At 41.9% G+C, this 24,902-nt stretch overlaps 1 protein-coding gene across 2 annotated transcripts; it reads right to left on the reverse strand.

Moving 5' to 3' along the window:
* Nucleotides 1–730: 730 nt before the first annotated feature.
* adprh (ADP-ribosylarginine hydrolase) lies at nucleotides 731–18,626 on the reverse strand. Of its 2 annotated transcripts, none has more exons than XM_045702603.1 (8): nucleotides 18,361–18,626; nucleotides 10,923–11,037; nucleotides 10,388–10,496; nucleotides 10,166–10,264; nucleotides 8,465–8,570; nucleotides 7,725–7,991; nucleotides 6,997–7,211; nucleotides 731–1,345 (listed from the first exon to the last, which is right to left on the reverse strand). In XM_045702603.1, exons 1-8 carry the CDS (start codon nucleotides 18,408–18,410, stop codon nucleotides 1,173–1,175), a joined length of 1,134 nt encoding a protein of 377 aa, XP_045558559.1. In that variant the 5' UTR covers nucleotides 18,411–18,626; the 3' UTR covers nucleotides 731–1,172. The 2 variants fall into 2 exon arrangements, with proteins under 2 accessions (XP_045558559.1, XP_014014020.2); XM_014158545.2 differs by lacking the exon at nucleotides 18,361–18,626 and adding an exon at nucleotides 14,753–15,091.
* Nucleotides 18,627–24,902: the final 6,276 nt, after the last annotated feature.

Below are 24,902 nucleotides of genomic sequence, written 5' to 3' on the forward strand. Positions count from 1 at the left end.
CTTTTCTCCATTCATCTTTCCCTCAATCCTGACTAGTGTTGCAGTCCCTGCCGTTGAAAAACATCCCCACAGCATGATGCTGCCACCACCATGTTTCACCGTAGGGATGGTGCCAGATTTCCTCCAGACTTGATGCTTGGCATTCAGGCCAAAGAGTTCAATCTTGGTTTCATCAGACCAGAGAATCTTGTTTCTCATGGTCTGAGTCCTTTAGGTGGCGTTTTGGCAAATTTCAAGCAGGCTGTCGTGTGCCTTTTTACTGAGGGGGGGCTTCCGTCCGGCCACTCTACCATAAAGGCGTGACTTGGTGGAGTGCTGCAGAGTTTTCCTTCTGGAAGGTTCTCCTCTCTCCACAGAGGAACTCTGGACCTCTGTCAGTGACCAGGTCTTGGTGGTTTCAAACGTCTTCCATTTAAGAATGATGGAGGCCACAGTGTTCTTGAGGATCTTTTGATGCTGCAGACATTTTTCGACACAATCCTGTCTCGGTGCTCTACGGACAATTCCTTCGAGCTCATGGCTTGGTTTTTGCTCTGATATGCACTGTCAACTGTGGGACCTTGTATAGACAGGTGTGTTCCTTTTCCAAATTATGTCCAATCAATTGAATTTACCACAGGTGGATAACAAGTTGTAGAAACATCTCAAGGATGATCAATGGAAACAGGATGCACCTGAGCTCAATTTCAAGTCTCATAGTAAAGGGTCAGAATAAGGTAATGTTTTTTTTGCAAACATTTCTTTGTCATTATGGGGTATTGTGTGTAGATTAATTATGAAAATAATCAATTTCAGAATAAGGCTGTAACGTAACAAAATGTGGAAAAAGTCAAGGGGTCTGAATACTTTCAGAATGCACTGTACTCCCTTAATTTATCATGTATTGTCAATGCTCAATAGGGGGAAGCCTCTTGTATGACTGAATCCTCCTCATTGTACTTGGGTGTAGATTTGATATGTGTCCCAAATGGAACCCTATTCCCTACATATAATGCCCTACTTTTGAACAGAGCCCATAGGGAATAGAGTTCTATTTGGGATGCAACCTTGCTCTTGGTCAGTGGGACGGAACCATTCTCTCCAGGCATCTACGTAAAACATTAAAGAATCTCATTCTCTCACTCACACAGTTTCTCTCACACATTTTCTCTCTTCGTCTCCCCCTCAGTCCTTTATGAATCGTACTTGTCACCTCCTGTGTGTGATAGGGCGTAGAGCTTTTCAGCGCTGCTCTCCAGCCGCTCCCTGTACTCCAGGTGGGTGTAGTTGCCGGGCGGGACGCCCTCCGTGCCATGGAGCAGCCCCCAGCAGCAGCAGGCGATCACCGCCGTACTGTCACTGTCACCTGGAATTGGGGGAGGGGGGAGAGGTAGGTGAATGGGGGAGTGAGATGGATGAAGAAGTGAATATAAAATAGATGAGGGAGGAAGAGGCGGGAGAGGAATCAAGTAGATGGAGGTGGGTGAATTACTGAGGTGAAGTTATGTAGAAGTGGATTCTAATGCAACCATGTGGCCTGGGGTTGGTCTTGTAGTTTGTGACACCGCTGTCAGTGCACACAGTTACAAATATGTCCCACTCCCCTTCTGGCACATATCTTTCCTATCTCTTGTTGACTGGCTAGCTGTCCAATAAACACCCAACAATTATTAAGGAATGAAAAGAAATATGGTTTCAAAAATGTAAACGCAATCTAAATCAAACACCTCCTTATTTGGTATTGATTAGTAAGGCGGGATGGTAGCATCTCACAATTGGATTTGCAGGACCTCGTCCAGACAAAAAAAGAAAGCTAAGTAACATTATGCCTTCTCATTGCAGTCGCTGTACTCTTTATATACAGGAGAACTATTGCCTTGTGGTGAGGATAGCAGAGTTGCAAACTTGGCTTCAGACGCAATCGTTAGGCGAGGGCAATCTAAGTGTAGGAAAGGAAGATACAGCGTCTGTGCCACCAGTAAATACTGGTAGTATTGTTAATCCCCCTGCAGTCTCAGCCAGACAATTTTCTCATGGCTTCTGGAAAGAAATGCTCTCTGCATGCACAACCAGTGTCGCTCATTCGGCAGATTTAGAAACTTTTCAACCGGTTTTCTCCACTAAGCAACAAGTCTGATTCAGAGCCTGAGCCATCTCAGGTCTCTCCTCCACCCTTTACGGGGTCTGAGCCACCGACGCCTCCCACCATTAGCTCTGACAAATTGAAAACCCAAGTCATTGGTGACTCCATTACCCGCAATATTAGACTTAAATAGAATCATCCAGCGATTATACATTGTTTACCGGGGGACAGGGCTACCGATGTAAAGGCTAATCTGAAGATGGTGCTGGCTGATGCTAAAACTGGCAAGTGTAGATGGTATAGGGATATTGTTATCCACATCGGTACCAACGATGTTAGGATGAAACAGAGGTCACCAAGTGCAATATAACTCAATCACTGTTTGAAAACTGTTTTCTGGCCCGCATTCTGGGACCCCCACAAACAGGACCAAGCCTGGCCTGCTGAGGAGTGATGGACTCCATCCAAGCTGGAAGGGCGCTCTCATCCCATCTATCAACATAGACAGGGCTCTATCTCGTCTAGCTCCACAATGAGATACAGTGCAGGCCAGGCATCAGGCTGTTAGCCAGCCTGCCAGCTTAGTGGAGTCTGCCACTAGCACAGTCAGTATAGTCAGCTCATTGAGACTGTGTCTGTGCCTCGATCGAGGTCAGGCAAAACTAAACATGGCGGTATACGCCTTAGATATCTCACTGGTAATAAAGACCACCTCCATTCCTGTCATTTTTGACAGAGATTGTGATCATTTTTGTTTTTATTTTACCTTTATTTAACTAGGCAAGTCAGTTAAGAACAAGTTCTTATTTTCAATGACTGCCTAGGAACAGTGGGTTAACTGCCTTGTTCAGGGGCAGAATGACAGATTATTTTATCTTGTCAGCTCGGGGATTCGATCTTGCAACCTTTCAGTTACTAGTCCAACGCTCTAACCACTAGGCTACCTGCCGCCCCAATATCTCACATCTCAAAATAGGACTACTTAATGTTAGATCCCTCACTTCCAAAACAGTCATAGTGAATTAATTAATCACTAATCATAAACTTCATGTGATTGGCCTGATTTGAAACATGGCTCAAGCTTGATGAATTTACTGTGTTAAATGAAGGCCTCCTGGTTACACTTGTGACCGTATCTCCTGCGCATCCCACAAAGGAGGAGGTGTTGCCAACATTTACGACAGCAAATTTCAATTTACCCTCCAAGACAATTTTCGTCTTTTGAGCTTCTCATCAAGAAATCTTTTCAGCCTACTCAATCACTTTTATAGCTACTGTTTATAGGCCTCCTGGGCCGTATACAGCGTTCCTCACTGAGTTCCCTGAATTCCTATCGGACCTTGTAGTCATGGCAGATAATATTCAAATGTTTGACTTAAATATTCACATGGAAAAGTCCACAGTCCCACTCCAAAAGGCTTTCGGAGCCATCATCAACTCAGTGGGTTTGTCTAACATGTCTCCGGACCAACTCATTGCCACAGTAATAACCTGGATCTAGTTTTGTCCCGTGGAATAAATATTGTGGATCTAAATGTTTTTCCTCGTATTCCTGGACTATCGGACCACCATCTTATTACATTTGCAATCGCAAGAAATAATCTGCTCAGACCCCAACCAAGGATGATCAAAAGCCATGCTATAAATTCTTGGACAACCCAAAGATTCCTAAATGCCCTTCCAGACTCCCTCCACCTACCGAAGGATGTTGGAGTACAAACATATGTTAACCGCCTAACCTTGCTTAACACCCTAGATGCAGTCGCAACTCTAAAAACTAAAAATATTTGTCACAAGAAATTTGCTCCCTGGAATACAGAAAATACCAGAGCCCTGAAGCAAGCTTCCAGAGAACTGGAACAGAAATGGCGCTCCACCAAACTGGAAGTCTTCCGACTAGCTTGGAAAGACAGTACCGTGCAGAGCCCTCACTGCTGCTCGATCAGCCTACTTTTCCAACCTAAATTTGAGGAGAATAAAAACAAACCAAAATAAAAGTTTTATACTGTCACAAAGCTAACTAAAAAGCAGCACTTTCCATGTTTTATACTGTCGCAAAGCTAACTAAAAACCAGCATTCCCCAAGAGAGGATGACCTTCACTTGAGCGGTGATGAATTCATGAACTTCTTCGACTAAAGATTATGATCATTAGAAAGCAAATTACGGACTCCTCTTTGAATTTGCGTATTACTCCAAAACTCAGTTGTCCTGAATCTGCATAGAACTGCCAGGACCTAGGATCACTGGAGTTTTTTAATCCTGTATCTCTCGATACATTCACGAAAATAGTCATGGCCTCTAAAACTTCCAGCTGCTTTCTGGACCCTATTCCAACTAAACTACTGAAAGAGCTACTTCTTGTGTTTGGCCCTTCTATGTTGAACATAAGTAACTGTTTCCTATCCTCCGGATGTGTACCAAACTCACTAAAAGTGGCAGTAATAAAGCCTCTCCTGAAAAAGCCAAACCTTGACCAAGCCAATATAGAATCTTCCATTCCTCTCAAAATGTTGGGAAAAAGCTGTTGCGCAACAACACACTGCCTTCCTGAAGACAAATAATGTATACAAAACACTCCAGTCTGGGTTTAGATCCCATCATAGTACTGAGACTGCACTTGTGAAGGTAGTAAATGACCTTTTAATGGCATCAGACCAAGGCTCTGCACCTGTCCTCGTACTCCTAGACCTTTGGTGATTGGTTGGTCTACAAGGACAAGTTCTTGCCTGGTTTAGATCTTATCTGTCGGAAAGATATCAGTTCGTATCTGGATGGTTTGTCCTCTGACAAATCAATTGTATGTTTCGGTGTTCCTCAAGGTTCCGTTTTAGGACCACTATTGTTTTCACTATATATTCTACTTCTTGATGTCATTCGGAAACACGATGCCAACTTTCACTGCTATGCGGATGACACACAGCTGTACATTTAGATGAAAGATGGTGAAGCCCCAAAATTGCCTACCCTGGGAGCCTGTGTTTCATCCATAAGGAAGTGGATGGCGGAAAATGTTTTACTTTTACACTGACAAAACAGAGATGCTAGTTCTAGATCCTAAGAAACAAAGATATCTGCTGTTTGAGCTGACAATCTTGATGGTTGGTACAGTCTCAAATCAAACTGAAGGACCTTGGTGTTACTCTGGACCCAGATCTCTCTTTTGACGAACATATCAAGAATATTTCAAGGGCAGCTTTTTTCCATCTTCGTAACATTGCAAAAATCAGAAATGTTTTGTCCAAAAATGATGCAGAAAAACTAATCCATGCTTTTGACACTTCTAGATTAGACTACTGCAATGCTCTACTCTCTGGCTACCCAGATAAGGCACTAAATCATCTTCAGTTATTGCTAAATACAGCTGCTAGAATCTTGACTAGAACCAAACAATTTCATTATATTACTCCAGTGCTAGCCTCTCTACACTGGATTCCTGTTAAGGCTAGGGCTGAGTTAAAGGTTTTACTGCTAACCTACAAAGCATTACATGGACTTGCTCTTACCTATCTCTCTGATTTGGTCCTGCCGTACATACCTACACGTTTTGCTATACTCTACTTGACGTGATCTTCCTGTCTGGTCTTGGAGGAGATCTTCATGGGCTATACTCAGCTTTCTCAGGGTAGTACGTTAGTGGTCTGTTGAGATCCCTCTAGTGGTGTGGGGGCTGTGCTTTGGAAAGTAGATGGGGTAAAAGCCTGCCTGGTTGGCCCTGTCCAGGGGGTTTCGTCGGACAGGGCCTCAGTGTCCCCACGTCTCAGCCTCCAGTATCTATGCTGCAAAATCTATTCTCTGTGTGTGTGCGGACCTGAGCCCTAGGACCATGCCTCAGGACTACCTGGCCTGAGATGACTCCTGGCTGTCCCCAGTCCACCTGGTTGTGCAGCTGATCCAGCTCATCTATGAAAAGCCAACTGACATTAACTCCTGATGTGCTGACCTGTTACAACCACTGTGATTATTATTTAACGCTACTGGTCATCTATGAACATTTAAACATCTTGAAGAACAATCTGGCCCTAATGTCCATGTACTCTTATCTCCACCCGGCCCAGCCAGAAGAGAACTGGCCACCCCTCAGAGCCTGGTTTCTTCCTAGGCTCCTGCCTTTCTAGGGAGTTTTTCCTAGCCACTGTGCTTCTACATCTGCATTGCTTCCTTTTTGGGGTTTTAGGCTGAGTTTCTGTATAAGCACTTTGTGACATTATGCTGACGTAAAAAGAGCTTTATAAATACATTTGATCTTAATTGTTTTATCTAGAGAAGAGTAATGTCTGACTTATAATTTAATACAATCTCTACAGAAAGTCCTGTGAAGTAAACAATGCATGGAATGCGAGTATAAAAAAAGTGGCCCAAGAGACCACACAAACCTTAATTTAAGCATATAGTTTATGTATTTCCTCAATTCAGACAGTGTTGCCAATATTGTCCTTTCTAAGATGGCCATCAAGTCACTCACTACCAAGAAAGTGTCACATTCCCGGCAGATCACATTGCATTGCATCAACCAATGGCTGCATGCCACGTCGTTTACTGCGCAGTCGAGCATGAGATTGCTATATCATATGATGTGGTTAGCTGAAATTTTAAACAGCTATCCAGATGTTGTAAGATCTGGCATGCGTCAGCAATGTAGTCAGACAGGAATGCGGCCGATCGATAGAACTCATCTTTGTCATTATAGCGTCTGTGACAGCATGGGCATTGCCATTGAGGCAATCTCCATTTTGAAGTAGTCAATTTTCTTCACGATTGGCTGATATCTCCTGATGACCCAGTTGGACAGGACTCCAACAGGGATCAGCCAATGAAGTTGGAAGTCCCACCCAGTTAACTACATTAAAATGGCGCTGCCTATGCTAATAAGGCCTTTTGGCCACTAGAAGCCTCTATCATTTTCTAAGGCAAAACACTGCACTGTGAACTGACCTCCATGGAAGCCCCCGCGGCTCATCAGCTCCTCCCAGTCTGACCCCGCCCCAAGCAGGGCATCCAGGGCGATCATTGGAGCGTCGTGGCCGCTGCGGCCCGCCCAGCCCTTCAGGCTGAAGCTCTTATAGACCTTGTCTCTCTCCGCCGGCCCATAGGACGCCGGCCAAAGCACGGGGCCCGTCCTCTCGGAGAGGCCTCTCAGCTCCAGGTACCTATGGAGGGGAAGGGGGTCATAGAAGGGGATGGAGGTGTGGGTGAAGTTGCCCCCATATAATAATCTTGGTTCGGTTTTTGAATTTTACCCACTAATGGTTAAGGTTAGAATTGGGGGAGGGGAAGCTGATCCTAGATACCTCTGGGGAAACGTCACTCCAGAGCAGACATGAATGCTTTTACATTGATTTTGTTTTTTCATTCCTTATTTACTGTACATCAGCGTGGAATTAATTACACCTTTCAGCCAGCTGCCTTGACTTGCTGAGGGTTATGGTTTGAAATCATAAGCTAAGATCTGTATCCATCCACATTATTGAAATTGAATGTTGCCAGTCATTTGATTCTGTATTATACTGTATAAATGTCATCCAATGTTATTGACCTTAACATGAAAAAAGTGTCTATTGAATTAGCAAAAAACGAATTTAAAATGATATGGCAGCTCAACCAAAACACACCCGCCCCCTATTGATTTTCATGTTATCATTGATGTTATTGGCTAGTCTTACCAATCCCACTTCTCAGTGAAGTAGCCCCAGTCTCTCTCAGTCTCCCTGACAGCAAAGCCCTGCGATTGAACAAAGCTCTTGGAGATTGGACAGGCCTCCTTGACCAGGCCCAGCCCCCAGGTCGTGATAGGTCGGCGCTGGACGGCGTATGAGGTGAAGAGCGCCGACGCCACAGCACCGAGGAAACCGGTCGGGTGAGGGTGGGTCATCCTTCCTGTTTCCACAGCAATGGCCACCAGAGTGGACAGCTGCTCTGGCCACGGGTACCTAGAAAGGGAGATACGTGGTGGTGGATCTGAACGTGGTAGGTGCATGTTTGACTACATTGTGACCCAATCCCTTACACCAATTTCTAGAATGCTCCATGTGTATTTTCTGCCATGTTGGTAAGAGTGCATTTACATCTACCAGACGAAGGATGACTAAGTACCGTCTCTTATATGTAAAAAAGAAAATAGAGTTCAGTGGTGCAACTATAATATTACCTTGGCCCATATTCCTAAAGCGTCACAGAGTAGGAGTGCTAATCTGGGATCTGTCCATATAATCTCATTCATTATTATCTAAAAGGCAAAACTGGATCTAGATCAGCACTCCTACTCTTCATTAGTTTAGGGCCTAATGAATTTATTTCAATTGACTGATTTCCTTCTATGAACTGGCACTCAGTAAAATATTTGAAATTGTTGCATGTTGTGTTCATATTTTTGTTCAGTGTATATAACCACTCTCAACCTCACCTCAGACCGATGCACATAGACCTCATGGCTGCCCCACATCCGGTGCCATCAGGGTTGTAGGGCACTCTGAAGCCCCCTTCAGTTCCCGGCCTCAACTGGGACACTCCTAAGTGTACAAGAGAGTGCAAATGAGGTCTAGAGTGTTTGTCACAGTACAAAAAATAAATGTAGGAACAAAGAAAAACATTTTGATACAGTGCATTTGGAAAGTATTCAGTCCTCTTTACTTTTTCTGCCTTATTCTAAAATGGATGAAAGTGTTTTTTTCCACCTCATTCTACACACAATACCCCATAATGACAAAGCAAAAATAGGTTTTTACATTTTACATTTACATAAGTATTCAGACCCTTTACTCAGTACTTTGTTGAAGCACCTTTGGCAGCGATTTCAGCCGTCTTCTTGGGTATGACGCTACAAGCTTGGCACACCTGCAATTGGGGAGTTTCGCCCATTCTTCTCTGCAGATCCTCTCAAGCTCTGTCAGGTTGGATGGGGAGCGTCGCTGCACAGCTATTTTCAGGTCTCTCCAGAGATGTTCGATCAGGTTCAAGTCCGGGCTATGGCTGGACCACTCAAGGAAATTCAGAGGCTTGTCCCGAAGCCATTCCTTCATTGGCTGTGTGCTTAGGGTTGTTGTTCTGTTGGAAGGTGAACCTTCGCCCCAGTCTGAGGTCCTGAGTGCTCCTGTAGCAGGTTTTCATCAAGGATCTCTGTACTTTGCTCAGTTCATCTTTCCCTCGATCCTGACTAGTCTTCCAGTCCCTGCCGCTGAACAACCTCCCACAGCATGATGCTGCCACCACCACGCTTCACCGTACAGATGGTGCAAGGTTTCCTCCAAATGTGACACTTGGCATTCAAGCCAAAGACTTCCCTCTTGGTTCATCAGACCAGAGAATCTTGTTTCTCATGGTCTAAGAGTCCTTTAGGTGCCTTTTGGTAAGCTTCAAGCGGGCTGTCATGTGCCTTTGACCAGACGGAAGCCACCCGTCTGGTCAATCTACAATAAAGGCCTGATTGTTGGAGGGCTGCAGAGATGGTTGTCCTTCTGGAAGGTTCTCCCATCTCCACAGAGGAACTCTGGAGCTCTGTCAGAGTGACCATCAGGTCTTGATGGTTTGAAACTTCTTCCATTTAAGAATGATGGAGGCCACTGTGTTCGTGGGGATCTTCAATGCTGCAGACATTTTTTTGGTACCCTTCCCCAGATCTGTACCTTGACACCATCTGGTCTCAGAGTTCTACCAACAATTCTTTCGACCTCATGGCTCTGATATGCACTGTCAACTGTGGGACCTAATAGAGACAGGTGTGTTCCTTTCCAAATCATGTCCAATTAATTGAATTTACCACAGGTGAACTCCAATCAAGTTGTAGAAACATCTCAAGGATGGTCGATCGAAACAGGATGCACCTGAGCTCAATTTCGAGTCTCATAGCAAAGGGTCTGAATACTTATGTAAATAAGGTGTTTCTGTGTTTTTATTTTTAATACATTTGCAAAAATGTCAATCTGTTTTCACTTTGTCATTATGGAGTATTGTGTGTAGATTGATGAGAGAAAATATATATGTAATGTAACAAAATGTGGAAAAAGGTAAGGGGTCTGAACGCGCACTGTACACTAAAATATCAGAGGAGATTTACGAATAAAAAAAAAAAATCTAAACATTGTTTGGACAAAATATTATGTGTTGCCTAAGATGCTTGATGGCCCTGGTTTCCTTCCTTCCATGTCTTTCATGCCCTCGACATAACGAGCTGCCACATCCTGCAGAAGCTCCTCCCCTTCCTTTCCTGCGAGAGAGTCAAACCAAACCTATTCACAGAGGCAACCCATCAACACAACCTCAAACCAAACACCTTTAGGTACGTAGACATCTGTAAACAATGAGCAAACAATTTTGATTTTGGCCTCACCGGTGGCGAGCGCTTCTGCAGTGGCCAGGTGCAAGACTGTGTCATCGCTGACTGGCCAATCAGGAAGCTGTGCTGTGATGTTCTTCAGCCCACCAAGCTCTTGCAACTCCTGAGGAAACAAAGATGTGAGTGTTGCCCAATTCTAAATCAACGCTTTGCCCCAACACCTTGGCCTTGGTACTTCATGTAGAACTGAAAGATTGGATAGGTAGGCCTATTAGCGGTGGTATGATAATAGCTCAACCTTTCTCTTTAAAAGGCTAGCTAGGTGGTTACACATTATACCCCTCACTGCTTAAACATTATCCACTCCTTTCAGATTTATACTAGTGCCTGGTGTCTATAGGTCCTAGGGTTCAACTTGGAACCAGTCATATGAATGTGAGTAGTACTGAATGCCCTAGAATGATAACCTGAATCCAAACTGTTTCTGTTTCACTTCACGATAAAGTCAAATAGTGCAATGCAGTTGGGATCCGGGATCCAGGCTCCCGTCCTCCTGGGAATTGTATAGGGTAATTTCCAGATTGCCCACCTGGTGAATGGCTGGCCCTGAATCGTTATACTCCCACAGCTGGTTGCGGTAGCCCAGGGCATCGCCAACCCCACTCAGCAGCATGGCAGCCTTGTAGTCCTGGAGGGTGGCAGGCCTGGCAGAGGGGAGGCGGGGATGGGTGTATAAGAGGGAATGAGTTAATACCATTGGTTGTGGCTCTGAGAAGGTTTAGTTGACTGGGTTAAATTGTATAACATTTTATGTAATTTTATTATAAGGGTCATTCCTACTGTCCGATGCCTTTTCTATCCACCTGAAATATCACTTCTTATTTAGTGAGGCTCCCAAGTGGCTTAGCGGTCTAAGGCACTGCATCTCAGTGCAAGAGGCGACACTACAGTCCCTGGTTCAAATCCAGGCTGAATCACATCCGGCTCTGATTGGTAGTCCCAAAAGGCGGCGCACAATTGGCCCAGCATCATCCGGGTTTGGCCGGGGTAGGCCGTCATTGTAAATAAGAGTTAGTTCTTAACTGACTTGCCTAGTTAAATAAAGGTAAAAAAATGAAAAACTGAAATGTCTTGAGTCAATAACTATTCAACCCATTTGTTATGGCAAGCCTAAATAAGTTTAGGAGTAAAAATTAGCTTAACAAGTTGCATAATAAATTGCATGGACTCACTCTATGTGCAATAATAGTGTGTAACATGAGAAATGCTTACCAAGAAAAACTTCCAAAAGGACTAATTCAAGGTAAAAAGGAGTTGGAGCACTTGACAAAAAAAGGTAGTGATTTATTTTTGCTGACTTTAATCCATTGTACAGGTTGCGAACAGTTGACGGACGTTTCGACATCAAGCTGATGTCTTCTTCAGGTGAATCACATGATTTTTCACCTCATCTCTGTACCCTACACATACAATTATCTGTATGGTCCCTCAGTCGAGCAGTGAATTTCAAACAGATTCAACTGCAAAGACCAGGGAGATTTTCCAAGACCTTGCAAAGAAAGTCACCCATTGGTAGATTGGGAAAAAAAAAAAAAGTGACATTGAATATCCCTTTGAGCATGGTGAAGTAATTAATTACACTTTGGAGTACACTACCGTTCAAAAAGTTGGGGTCACTTAGAAATGTCCTTGTTTTTGAAAGAAAAGCAAATTTTTTGTCCTTTAATATAACATCAAATCGATCAGAAATACAGTGTAGACGTTGTTAATGTTGTAAATGACTATTGTAGCTGGAAATGGCAGATTTTTTATGTAATGTCTACATAGGCGTACAAAGGCCCATTATCAGCAACCATCACTCCTGTGTTCCAATGGCACGTTGTTAGCTAATCCAAGTTTATCATTTTAAAAGGCTAATTGATCATTAGAAAACCCTTTTGCGATTGTTTGCACAGCTGAGAACTTGTCCTGATTTAAAGAAGCAATAAAACTGGCCTTTAGATTAGTTAAGTATCTGGAGCATCAGCATTTGTGGGTTCGATTACAGGCTCAAAATGGCCAGAAACAAATCTCTTTCTTCTGAAACTCGTCAGTCTATTCTTGCTCTGAGAAATGAAGGCTATTCCATGCGAGAAATTGCCAAGAAACTGAAGATCTTGTACAACGTTGTGTACTACTCCCTTCACAGAACAGCGCAAACTGGCTCTAACCAGAATAGAAAGAGTGGGAGGCCCCGGTGCACAACTGATCAAGAGGACAAGTACATTAGAGAGTGTGTAGTTTGAACAACAGACGCCTCACAAGTCGACTCCGGGATGCTGGCCCGTTCCTCTGTCCAGAGTCTGTGTTCTTTTGCTCATCTTAATCTTTTATTTTTGTTGGCCAGTCTGAGATATAGCTTTTTCTTTGCAACTCTGCCTAGAAGGCCAGCATCCCAGAGTCGCCTCTTCACTGTTGAAGTTGAGACTGGTGTTTTGCGGGTACTATTTAATGAAGCTGCCAGTTGAGGACTGAGGCATCCCCCCAGACTTAAATTAACAGACTTAAATTAGTGTTCAGTTGGCATATTGAACATTTACAATGGATAATCAATCATGTAAAAGTAACAGAGGTGCAAATTATTAAACAATTGCTTACTTAGAGTTTATATAGGCCTAGATTAACATGTATATTGCTCGTATTTCAACATAGCATGTCACATGACGTCTACAGGGGCGAAAATCCCAGGGGGGACGGGGGGGACACGACCCCCCCCCATCCTGGGAAAAATATGATTTGTCCCCCCCAATATATCACTGTAAACATAAATAATATTAATAATACGCAATGAAAGCAATTGTGCTGATTATAGACACTTAATAGCGCGTTTTTAAGTTTCAAAAGATTGTGAACCCCCCCACCCTTTGCCTCACAATGGTTTGATCCACTGCCAGTTCCTTAGTTGGCAAGGTAACAGAGGGTTCGTATCTACTGTCTGAAAGGCACTCAATGCACGTAACTGACGTAAGGTTAATTCAGTCAATCGCGCCATAGCAATGTTTTGTTTTATGTTGGCAGGGTTCACACACACACTAGCTGAATTTGCAGAGCTAGCGCACAAATATTAACTATTAAGCTAGCTAGTACCTATTCCATTTATGTGGCGTCGTCAAAGATGGAATCTTTGCTATCGTCAATTTATTCCAAGATCAGCACGCAGATGTAAGTTAGTGCTTCAAAGTCCCTGTGATAAGGTTAGCGATAAACTGAAGTCCAAACTGAACAGAACTACACTCTCTTCTACCATTGTCTTAAATATATTTAATGGTCTCGTTGCAAAAGCTAAATTGTCGAAAGGGAACTTTTATTTATTTATTTCATTTCACCTTTATTTAACCCGGGTAGCAAAGATTATAGCAAACACCACTGAAACGGAATTGGTGCTCGCTAGCTTTGCAAATTCAGCTATTGTTGGAAGCCAGCCAATATGAAACAAACGATTAAAATTACAAAAGGTTGCAGCATATGTTGTGTAAATGGTGAACTCATACAGCTGTCAACTCTTGTCACTGCAATCCGTTTCACATTTGCTAGCTACCTTTTAGATCGAAGCCCATATAGAATGATAGAAGATAAGATGATAGAAGCCCATTTCCTACTGTAAATAACCTACACACTGTGTGTGTAGCCAGCCAGGTAGAAAAATGGCAGAAAAAAAGACGGACATCAGAGTATTTTTCAGTACACCAAAACGCAAAGTAAGAACCCTAGTAGCCTAATATCTCAGACTAGTTGATAAAATGTTCATAAGAAAGAAGTGAAATGCTAATGGAAATGTTTCACAATGATGTCATTTGGCAGAGCAGGCAACAGATGGCACACAGACAGCAGAGTTAGGGACAGATATGCAGGGACAGACTGGCAGAGACAGGGAGTCTCAGGTAAGTTTGTTGAGTCTTTGTTTGGCAACATTATGAAAGGTTCTCCATTTTTTTGGGGACTTGTAAAATAGGAACATAATTGGAAAATGCCATGGATACCCCCACTCTCAACTTAAACTGGTGACTGAACTAAGATTTGTTAAAGGCAATGGTATTGCTGTTGTGATTAGTTGTGTAGTTTTGGGTACCGGTAGTTAGGGGTACAGCAAACACCTTATTTCTTTGGTTCCTCAATATACATTTACCATATTACAACGTAGGCTGTGTGTTACAGCACTACTTTTGGTGTCCCCCTCAGGAATTGCTCTTGAGAAAATGTCATGTAATTGTCCCCTCCAAAGTTGATATCAGAGTTTTGCCCCTGGACGTCTATACTTTATTTTTTTACAAGACATGCAGTTGTAGTAATAAATCTATCATGGCAATTACCCATGTTTGTAGGAAAATAATATTACAATATGCATGATCTAAAATCCATATTATGAGACACGCGACTCACCGGTCCATTGCGACACGTCTTCCAGAGATCGCGCTTTAGAGGCAGCGACAAACTTAAGTTTAGACCGCGGCTCCAAACTCCCAAATTGTGTGTAAATAATAAAACTATTTATAGATGTAGTCTGTGTCCTACTACCTCAGGTTCTTGTTCACTCCTTCGCCGTTTTTAAAGACAGAAATCCTATATTGACAAAATATATTAGACGGGTAGGCCTAGTAGCCGATTTAAATATTGAATGTTATATGTTCTCCGTCTCGGGGACCACTATCTTTGCAAATGAGTTTACAGATTTTCAGCAAGTGTGCCGGAGAATAAACACGATCAAGGTTGCCAGGTCTAGCAAAAGTTTTTGTATTCAAAGACCACTGAAAACTAGTCTCCATTTTTATTTTTATTTATTTTTTGCAGCAAGAAAAAGTTATATATTTATTCATGAAATATATTTATTCATTAAACACTTTTTCCATAACGTTAGCGAGAGAATTAACAAGCAATATCGACATAACTTGAAACGGCATATAAAGAAAAAATCAGGTTTCCATCAAAAGAATAGCCTAAATTGTGTGCGCTAATGTGACGTAATAAAGGCATTTCAATCTCTGTGAAATAAACATGTTAAACTATTTTCTGGCAATTGTGCCATTATGTGCCAGATATTAAGACTACAAGCCCTTATAATTAGCATATTTGCGAGATTGACTTGTCATTTCAATAGGCATAGGCTAGCGGTCCGTGTATCCTCCGTTCATTGGTTATTCCATTCAAATCAGGAAGTGGGGAAATGGCTCGTGTATTGTTTGGTTTCAGAATTTTACGAATGAAAATCGGATATCAACTCGTTTTCTTATTTATGGTGTCCAAATGGTGCATCGATTAACAGAAAACAAATAAATTCCAAATGTATCCCATTTTTCATTTTGTTCAAACCTGGAAGTACACACCCCATAATAGAATATTTATAGACATAGTAGGTGTTTGTTTACTGTCTGGGTTGTGCTGCAGTGTCGGCAGCTCAGCAAAGCGAATTTACATTTGTGTGACAGGAAGATAAAAATAGTAATATTAGTTAAGATAGTTAACTTATCATGTAGTCAGCATGCCAATAGAACGAACTCAACAACAGCTGAAAAATGTTGGCTTGCACTACCTGCATAGCTAGCAATAGCCGGCTAACGTTACTGCAGACTAGTTAACAAGCTGACTCACTGACTAACTAGCAGGCTGGCCGGCCAGCCCTACCTAGCTACTGACTATAGTCATGCTAGCTAGAAGTAACTAGTGGAAGTTAGTCCCTCAACCTGCTACAAGATACACCTTTTTATTGGTGTGGGTATAATTCACAAACCTTTCCTGCTTACTGAAAGGCAGATGTAGAAAAGGAATGTGTGTGGGCACTAAATTAATTGCTAGGACAATTGGCTATTCTGGATGTTTACCTACCACCTTTTAGGGGGGCTGAAAGTCAATGATACAGATTCAGTCTGATATTATTTGATTACTGATTCCCCCACACTCCCTCTCGCTCATTCACAGGACCATTCACACAGTCCAGTCACTCAGCTCTATCCAGAAACTCAAGGTCCTACACTGCTTCCTCCTACAACACCCTGATGAGAAGCAAAAAGCCTGTCCCCATGACTAAGTTTGCATATCTCTCTAACCGTGCTGAGACAATCTGCCTCTAGAACAGTATTACACTAGTTTTAAATGAAACGCTCAACAGTGATTATTGCTGTCTCGCTCTGCCATCCTCACAGTTCACTCACTCAGATGGTATGTAGGCTGGTTGATGGCACCTACAGGCCTGTTTGAGGCACAACTGGACAGAACATATCAGAATGCTTCCTTCCCAGTCTTTCAAGGAAAGCACCTTCTTTACACTTCCTGTTTGGCATGATGCTCTCAAGGTGTCTCTTTCTCATTTCTCATTCTGAGTAATTCTCATTGTGTTCTGAAAAATGACTGTGTTGTTCTTGGGTACTGACTCACAAAAGTAAGAATAAACAGATTCAATATCATCATCAGTGGAGGAAAAACAAGACTGCCCCACATTGCCCTCCTCAGAATGGAGGCATTCTAGTTTTCCTGAGACCTGCCAGTCTGTCCACATCCAGGGCTCTGTCGCTGCCCAGCCTCACTACAGTCAAAGCTCATGTGGCCCGGAGAGAAGCACTTGAAGCACAGCTGGTGCATCTGACAGTGAGCTTTGGTCCAGTGATTAGTGCTTCCACAGACGGCGCACTCACGCTGACGTTTGTGGAACTGTTTACGGGGCCCTCTGTTCACAGACTGAGTATTGCTGACCAGAGCCTTCTCTAACAAAGTCAAAACCTTCTCTAATGTCTCACCCTCAGATATAGATGGTGCCTGGTCTGGTTCACGGCCACATTGAGAAAAGGATGACACCTTAGGTCTGTTCACAGGACCCACTCCCTCCTGGGGGGAGTCAAAGACGGCAGCCACCTGCTGTGAAAGTTGTGTTCTACATGCTTTACGTTCCCTTAACAGTTCATCCAACTGATTCTGTACCTCACTGGCTGTCCAGTCACGAAGGGGTTTGCTCTTGAACACTTGGGCCAACTCTTTATCAGGACAGTTGCGTACAAACATGACTGCCAACTCTGAGCACTCATTGGGTAGGGTTCTGCCCTCACAAGGTACTGTTTGGCTGCCTCTGCAGCTTTGTTAAGCCTAATCCAGAAATCTATTGGACCCTCATTAGCATATGGTTTGATTGAATAGAAATCAGCTAATGGCATACCTGAGCAGACAGTATCCCCAAAGTGTTGCTTGAGAACACTGAACACCGCCTTAACATCTGTGACAACAGGCTTGTTACGCATCCAGACTTTGGTCACATCCCGTGCCCTCCCCATGAGCCTAGACATCACCTCCCCAACATTCTCAGACCCAGTGTAACCCCTCTTCTCTAAGTAGACTCCCATTAACTCCTCCCACTCCAGGACAGAGTACTTATCTGAGCCATCACCCCTAAAGAAAGGTGGAGGACTAACATCGGACTTCACAACCAGATTCAGCTTGGACGCATCAATAAAGGTTGACCCACACTGCTCAGGCAGGGGAAACTGCTGGGGTTGGTGAGGGGGACAGGCAGGAGCAAGACTTGAAACCCCAGACTGCAGTAAACTCGCTCTGATAGATTCACCTATCTCTGAACCAATCTGCTTAATAATGTCACTAAGCTGACTCGGAGGCGTCCCATTATCACTGAGGACTGTGGATGACGGTACATCAAAAGACAGAGGTGGGATACCCTGGTCAGGTGGAACAAACAGCCTACCCCTCCCAGCGCTTGCAAACTCAGGACTAGCAAACGCTCTACTCCCAGGAGCTGACTGTACAAGTGGTGTAAATGCAAGGACACCCCTCCCTCTACCCACACTAAAATCCCCAGCATAACTAAATTTGTGGACTTGAGTCTTCCATGGCTCAACAGAGCACTAAAATACAATGTAATTTACTGCATTCAAATACAAAAAAAAATTGCAATAAGCAAATTCATCAAAAACATACAAATAAGCACGAATACCTGTATCTAATGAGTATGCTACACTCACATTCACTGTTCACAGTATATATTAGCTTACAGCAAACCATCAACAAATGCGCATGCGCAGGTCGTGCGCCTCAGCCACATGCACAGCTCCCGGGGGTCGGCTTGAGCTGACCAGTCGGCAGGTCACGGCACCAGTTTGTAGCGTGGTTCGTTCTGCGTTGTGTATTTTTATTTAGGACACTGCCACAACTGGAATTCTGTTGGTAGAATCATTTTTATTCGACCTGTACACGAAGAGACAACACACAATATGTTAGCCCTCGGTGCAGTCACAGCTCTCGGGCACCTTGCTAGCTGAAGGTCCGGCAAAAGAGCGAAGGGAACTGCATACATACATTCAGTGCCCAACAGCACACTATACAAACTTAAAATGATATTACAACATATTCGGAACAAAATAAAAGACATACCTGCACACGAAGAGACAACACACAATATGTTAGCCCTCGGTGCAGTCACAGCTCTCGGGCACCTGCGTGAGCACATAGCAACTCACTCAAACACGGTCCCAAATACTCCCAAGTTACAATAGGTACCCTAATTAGCGAGCTTGGTGAAAGTTGTTAACCTAAATCTTTATAATTGTTCACATTGTAACAAAACCTATAGTTGCGTAACAGCACTTTATGTAACTTTACCACAGTTTTATATTGCCAAATTACGGCGCCAAGGACAACATACCTTGCTAGCTGAAGGTCCGGCAAAAGAGAACGATAAAAGGGTACGTAAGTACGGATAACCCGCGATGGACCAAACCAAAATATACAAACTTTTACAATTAGGTGTATTTACAATATAGATATCAAAAAATGTTTGTACACTGAAAAATAACATTAACTATGCTGCTGTAATTAAATAAAGAAAACACATTAAATTATTATTATTGTTATTAACTTATTAACATCCCCTCTTGACCTGGCCTACGTGAACTGTCCTTGTGCGCAACTTGGTGCATAATCTAGGGGAACAACATCACTCTACTACACAGAGTGTACAAAACATTGCAGTTCTTGACACTCAAACCGATGCGCCTAGCACCTACTACCATAACCCGTTCAAAGGTACTTAAATATTTTGTCTTGCCCAATCACCCTCTGAATGGCAGACATGCATAATACATGTCTCAATTGTCTCATGGCTTAAAAATCATTCTTTAACCAGTCTCTTCATCTAAACTGATTTGAAGTGGATTTAACAAGTGATATCAATAAGGGATTATAGGTTTCACCTGGTCAGTCTGTCATGGAATGTGCAGGTGTTCTTAATGGTTTGTACACTCAGTGTATTTCATGTGTTTCCAACGCAGGTTTAGAAATGGACTTCTCTCTCATATTTGGCAGTCACTTTTTCTACCGATCAATAGTGAGGGTTTTTTGGTTTTGATTTATATTTAAGGGAAGGTCATCCAATTCTGGTGTTATATTTTACATGTACCTTGTAAACTGCTCTGTGTTCACATTTCTTTTTACAAAACAGGAGGATGTGTTGCACTTTAGGGTGAGGGTATAGTAAGCAGAGCACAGCAGGTAAAATGTTTCAAAAATGTGGGTGTGGGTTTAATGACTTCAACCCCAAGTAATGGCACTCAAGCTGTTTGATTTGGATTATAGGCACATTTTGTGTGAATTTATCGCTGTTGGATCTCAAGCCTAAACCTTGTGCACTCTGCCCCAACTCCTTTGGGATACTCAGTTATTGAAGGTGGATTACTGCCATCTGGATCATAAAAATACTGCTGCTGTAAGTCATTACATTTCCACTCTTACATTCGCGCTGTTGATCACAACCAGTCATATTTAGTATCCATCAAAGCAACATTCACAATGCAAATTAAGGGAATTTAATTAATTTGGACATTTTTCTCAGTACTCGAAGGGTGTCATTTCCAATGCTACCGAGTTGCCAACACCGATTGGCTGGTGAGTGTTGAGCCAATATTTCTTTCTGTATCTACCTGCAGGTTCAGAGGCATCAGGCAGACACCATACGAGAGCTTTTAAACCTAAGTCCTACTTTCAGCATTGTACACTTTTGTAATTATGATATCCTATAGGAGCAGCCAGAACAGTTTTGTACTGATGTTGAAAATAGATGTAAAAAAATATGACAGAATTTCCAGACCAGGGGCACACGAGCAATATTTACTTTTTTTTTTTTTTAAAGATATACCACATCAGTACACATTGCTGAAATTAGGACAGGGATTGGTGTGTGTAATTTTGTTTTACTTGGAGGCAAAAAAACTACTGGAAAATGTGGCTTTATGCTTCAAGTTACCCTTTGAAACTTCTAACTCAGTGTCATCTGTCAACTTTCAGTTAAAAAAACACACTTCAAGCTAATGTAAACATTTCATTAAACCAATTTAATCAAAGAGCAGTTGAACAAGAGTTAGCAAAGTTTAAGATCAGGGGGATAAAGTCATTGATGTTGTCTGGCAGCACGAGATTGGCAGTGGTGTAAAAAGTACACCATTTTTATACTTGAGTAAAAGTAAAGATACCTTAAAAGAAAATGACTCAAGTAAAAGTGAAAGTCACCCAGTAAAATACTAATTGAGTAAAATTCTAAAAGTATTTGGTTTTAAATGTACTTAAGTATCAAAAGTAAAAGTATAAGTCATTTAAAATGTCTTATATTAAGCAAACCAGACAAGATTTTCTTGTTTTTTAATTTACGGATAGCCAGGGGCACAGTTCAACACTCAGACTAAATTCACAAACAAAGCATTTGTGTTTAGTAGTCTGCCAGATCAGAGGCAGTAGGGATGACCAGGGATGTTCTCTTCATAAGTGCGTGAATTAGACAATTTTCCTGTCCTGCTAATCATTCAAAATATAAAGAGTAAAAAGTACATTATTTTCTTTAGGAATGCAGTGGAGTAAAAGTTGTCAAAAATATAAATAGTAAAGTACAGATACCCCAAAAAACGACTTAAGTAGTACTTTAAAGTATTTTTACTTAAGTACTTTACACCACTGGAGATTGGTGACAACACCAAAGAAAATTCCCCTAATGTATGCTGGAGAGAAAGCGCGAGAGCATGTGGCAGTGGAGGGATCATTAAATTATGTGAAAGGGATGCAGTATTTTAACACACAGGTAACAAGTTGGAAGGATTACTTTATCCTATCCCAGGTATTCCTTAAAGAGGTGGGGTTTCAGGTGTCTCCAGAAGGTGGTGATTGACTCCGCTGTCCTGGCGTCGTGAGGGAGCTTGTTCCACCATTGGGGTGCCAGAGCAGCGAACAGTTTTGACTGGGCTGAGCGGGAACTGTGCTTCCGCAGAGGTAGGGATAGCCATTTACAGTAACTACAGTAAATTATTAGCCTACTCCATCAATGAGCATCAGCCAGACAGAAGATCTAGCTAAGTTAGCTACAGAAAGTAATGTATAAATATCACCTTTCTGTAGCAGGTACCTCTGGCTGGGCAGCTTCATCTTGTAGCAGGTTGAGGGACTGACTTACTTCCACTAGCTAGTTACTACTAGCTAGCATGACTATAGCCAGTAGCCATGTAGGGCTGGCTATCCAGTCTGCTAGCTAGCTAGTCAGGTAGTGCAAGCCAACTTTGCTCAGTTGTTGAGTATGTTCTATTGGCATGCTAACTTCATGGTAAGTTAAGCATCTTAGCTAATATTACTATTTTTATATTCCTGTCACACAAATGTCTATCTAACCCTTTCCCTTTCTCAGCCCAAACTGTAAACAAGCACCCAGATCCTCCGTGAACCTCAATTTTTGCTTGATGAATAATTCTCAATTCTTCCCTGGATTGTGAGTTCCTCATCAAGCAAAAATGGAGGTTCACGGAGGATCTGACCTCTAATTTGGACAGAACTGGGAGGCCTAAACACTGCCTAATTGCCAGGTGAAATGCAGCCTTTCATTGTAAAGAATTTACACAAACACTTGAATGAGAAAAGGATGAACTGAAAACTGTTAAAGTAAACACTAACTATGGGTGAATAACTGCTTATTGTAAGGTCTACACAATGTCTCCCCCTTGTGGGAGTAAGAACAATTTGGAAACTTTTTGACCAGTATTTCTTAGTTTTTTGTTGGAGGGGTTAACAATGGTATGGAAACCGTTTGAGATACATATCCTTAGGAAAAGCTTATATTAGCATAACAAGGTTGTTGTTTGAAGTTTGTCTATCTGTTTGTTCAATTAATATCAGGGGTATTTGTAATTTACTCAAACGTAAGGCTATTGTCCTGTATTGCAAAAGGTTTAATGCAGACTTTTACTTTCTACAAGAGACTCATGCTTGTCCTTCCAATCGACCTTTTTGGAAAAATCTATGGGGTAACGATATCTGGTTATCATATGGCAACAACCACTCTGCAGGTGTAGCAGTTTTAAGAGGTGCATTTAAAGGGAAGGTCATCAGTCGTAAGACACCACTCTGGACGTTGGTTAATTTTAAAAGTGAATTTCAACAGTGAAATGTTTTTATTAGGGAATATTTATGCATCCAACAACAAACAAAACAACAGGATATTATTTCAAGAATTTGAAGAAGAGATTAATGGAGTTATATGTGTATTTCAGGATATCAAAATTATCTTAGGTGGAGATTTTAATTCTGTATCTATTGTGATGATAGACACATATCCCCCTCCTAACATATCCAGCATTGTTAATCCTAAATTTAATAATCATTGTCTTGGATTAGTCAATAATTGGAGATCTAAATATCCAGATAAAAGGGACTTCACTTGGAGTAACAAGGACATGTCCAGACAGTCAAGAAATGAGTTCTGGTTGATTTCTAATTCATTAGATAACACTGTACTCAAGGTATCCTTTGAACCATTCATTCTTACTAATCATAAAGTGATATTTGTATCTTTAAATATTAATGGATCTGAAGTTAATAAAACAAATCGCAGTTATTGTAAACTCAATAGTAGACTGTTGGAAGATGATAATTTCAAGATGGATGCCAAAGATATTATACAAGAAAATTGGAGCAAAGCCCAACTATTTAAGTCTTGTTGGCATTATTGGGAAATAATGAAGTATGAAATAAGACAAACAGTCATGAAGAGAGGTAAAGTAATTGTTGAACTTAAAAGATTGAGGGAAGATCAACTTGGGAAATACTTTCTCTAATCTCTATGGAGGCCCTTAATGAAGAAGGAAAGGGTCAGTTATTCTCTTTACAACTAGAAATGGACCAAATGTATGGAGAGAGAGCAAAAGGGGCATTTGTAAGATCAAGAAGGAGATGGTTGATGGTAGAGGTCGACCGCTTATGATTTTTCAACGCCGATACCGATTATTGGCGGACCAAAAAAGGGTCGATACCGATTTAATCGGCCAATGAATAAATTTTTTGGTAATAATGACAATTACAACAATACTGAATGAACACTTATTTTAACTTAATATAATACATCAAAAAAATCAATTTAGCCTCAAATAATGAAACATGTTCAATTTGGTTTAAATAATGCTAAACAAAGTGTTGGAGAAGAAAGTAAAAGTGCAATATGTGCCATGTAAGAAAGCTCATGTTTAGGTGCCTTGCTCAGAACATGGGAACATATGAAAGCTGGTGGTTCCTTTTAACATGAGTCTTCAATATTCCCAGGTAAGAAGTTTTAGGTTGTAGTTATTATAGGACTATTTCTCTCTATACGATTTGTATTTCATATACCTTTGACTATTGGATGTTCTTATAAGCACTTTAGTATTGCCAGTGTAACAGTATAGCTTCCGTCCCTCTCCTCGCTCCTACCTGGGCTTGAACCAGGAACACATCGACAACAGCCACCCTCGAAGCAGCGTTACCCATGCAGAGGAAGGGAAACAATTACTCCAAGTCTCAGAGCGAGTGACATTTGAAACGCTATTAGCGTGCACCCGGCTAACTAGCTAGCCATTTCACATCGGTTACACCAGCCTAATCTTGGGAGTTGATAGGCTTGAAGGGGTGGGTATAATTTGTGGAACGTTCCAACAGGAATCTGTTCCAAAAAACGTAAAGTAAAAGGTTGCCAACCAACAACGCATACAAAGTAGCAATGCATACAAACCTAGCTAACTAGCTGCCGAATAGGCATCAACTCACCACGTAGCTTATTCTTAATGTTTATCCATAGGCAAACAGTCATGTGAGGACAGACATTTTTCGGAATAAACGTGATGAGTGAAAAACGCAATGAAATAGACCACTCCCTACCCAGTATCTTATTCTGCCGCTATACAACTTTGTATGCGTTGTTTTTTGGAAACCTTGTTATTTACGAAGTTTTTGGAATAGATTCCTGTTGGAATGTTCCACAAATTATACCCACCCAGGTTGAAGTCATAAACAGCGCAATGCTTGAAGCACAGCGAAGGGCTGTTTGAATGAATGCTTACGAGCCTGCTGCTGCCTACCACCGCTCAGTCAGACTGCTCTATCAAATCATAGACTTAATTATAATATAATAAACACACAGAAATACCAGCCTTAGGTCATTAATATGGTCGAATCCGGAAACTATCCTCTCGAAAACAAAAGTTTTTTTCTTTCAGTGACGTATTTTATCTAACGGGTGGCTAAGTCTAAATATTCC

Source organism: Salmo salar, chromosome ssa19, assembly GCF_905237065.1.
Source record: "Salmo salar chromosome ssa19, Ssal_v3.1, whole genome shotgun sequence".
NCBI classification, from domain to species: domain Eukaryota; kingdom Metazoa; phylum Chordata; class Actinopteri; order Salmoniformes; family Salmonidae; genus Salmo; species Salmo salar.

Excerpts from the sequence above, each read along its gene's own strand:
- adprh (XM_045702603.1), bottom strand. The coding sequence starts at position 18,410 with ATGTGGCTGAGGCGCACGACCTGCGCATGCGCATTTGTTGATGGTTTG. Across the intron at positions 11,038-18,360 it reads GCATTTGTTGATGGTTTGCT|GCCTGCCACCCTCCAGGACT; the intron begins GTAAGCTAATAT and ends CCCCTCTGCCAG. Across the intron at positions 10,497-10,922 it reads CAGGGCCAGCCATTCACCAG|GAGTTGCAAGAGCTTGGTGG; the intron begins GTGGGCAATCTG and ends TTGTTTCCTCAG.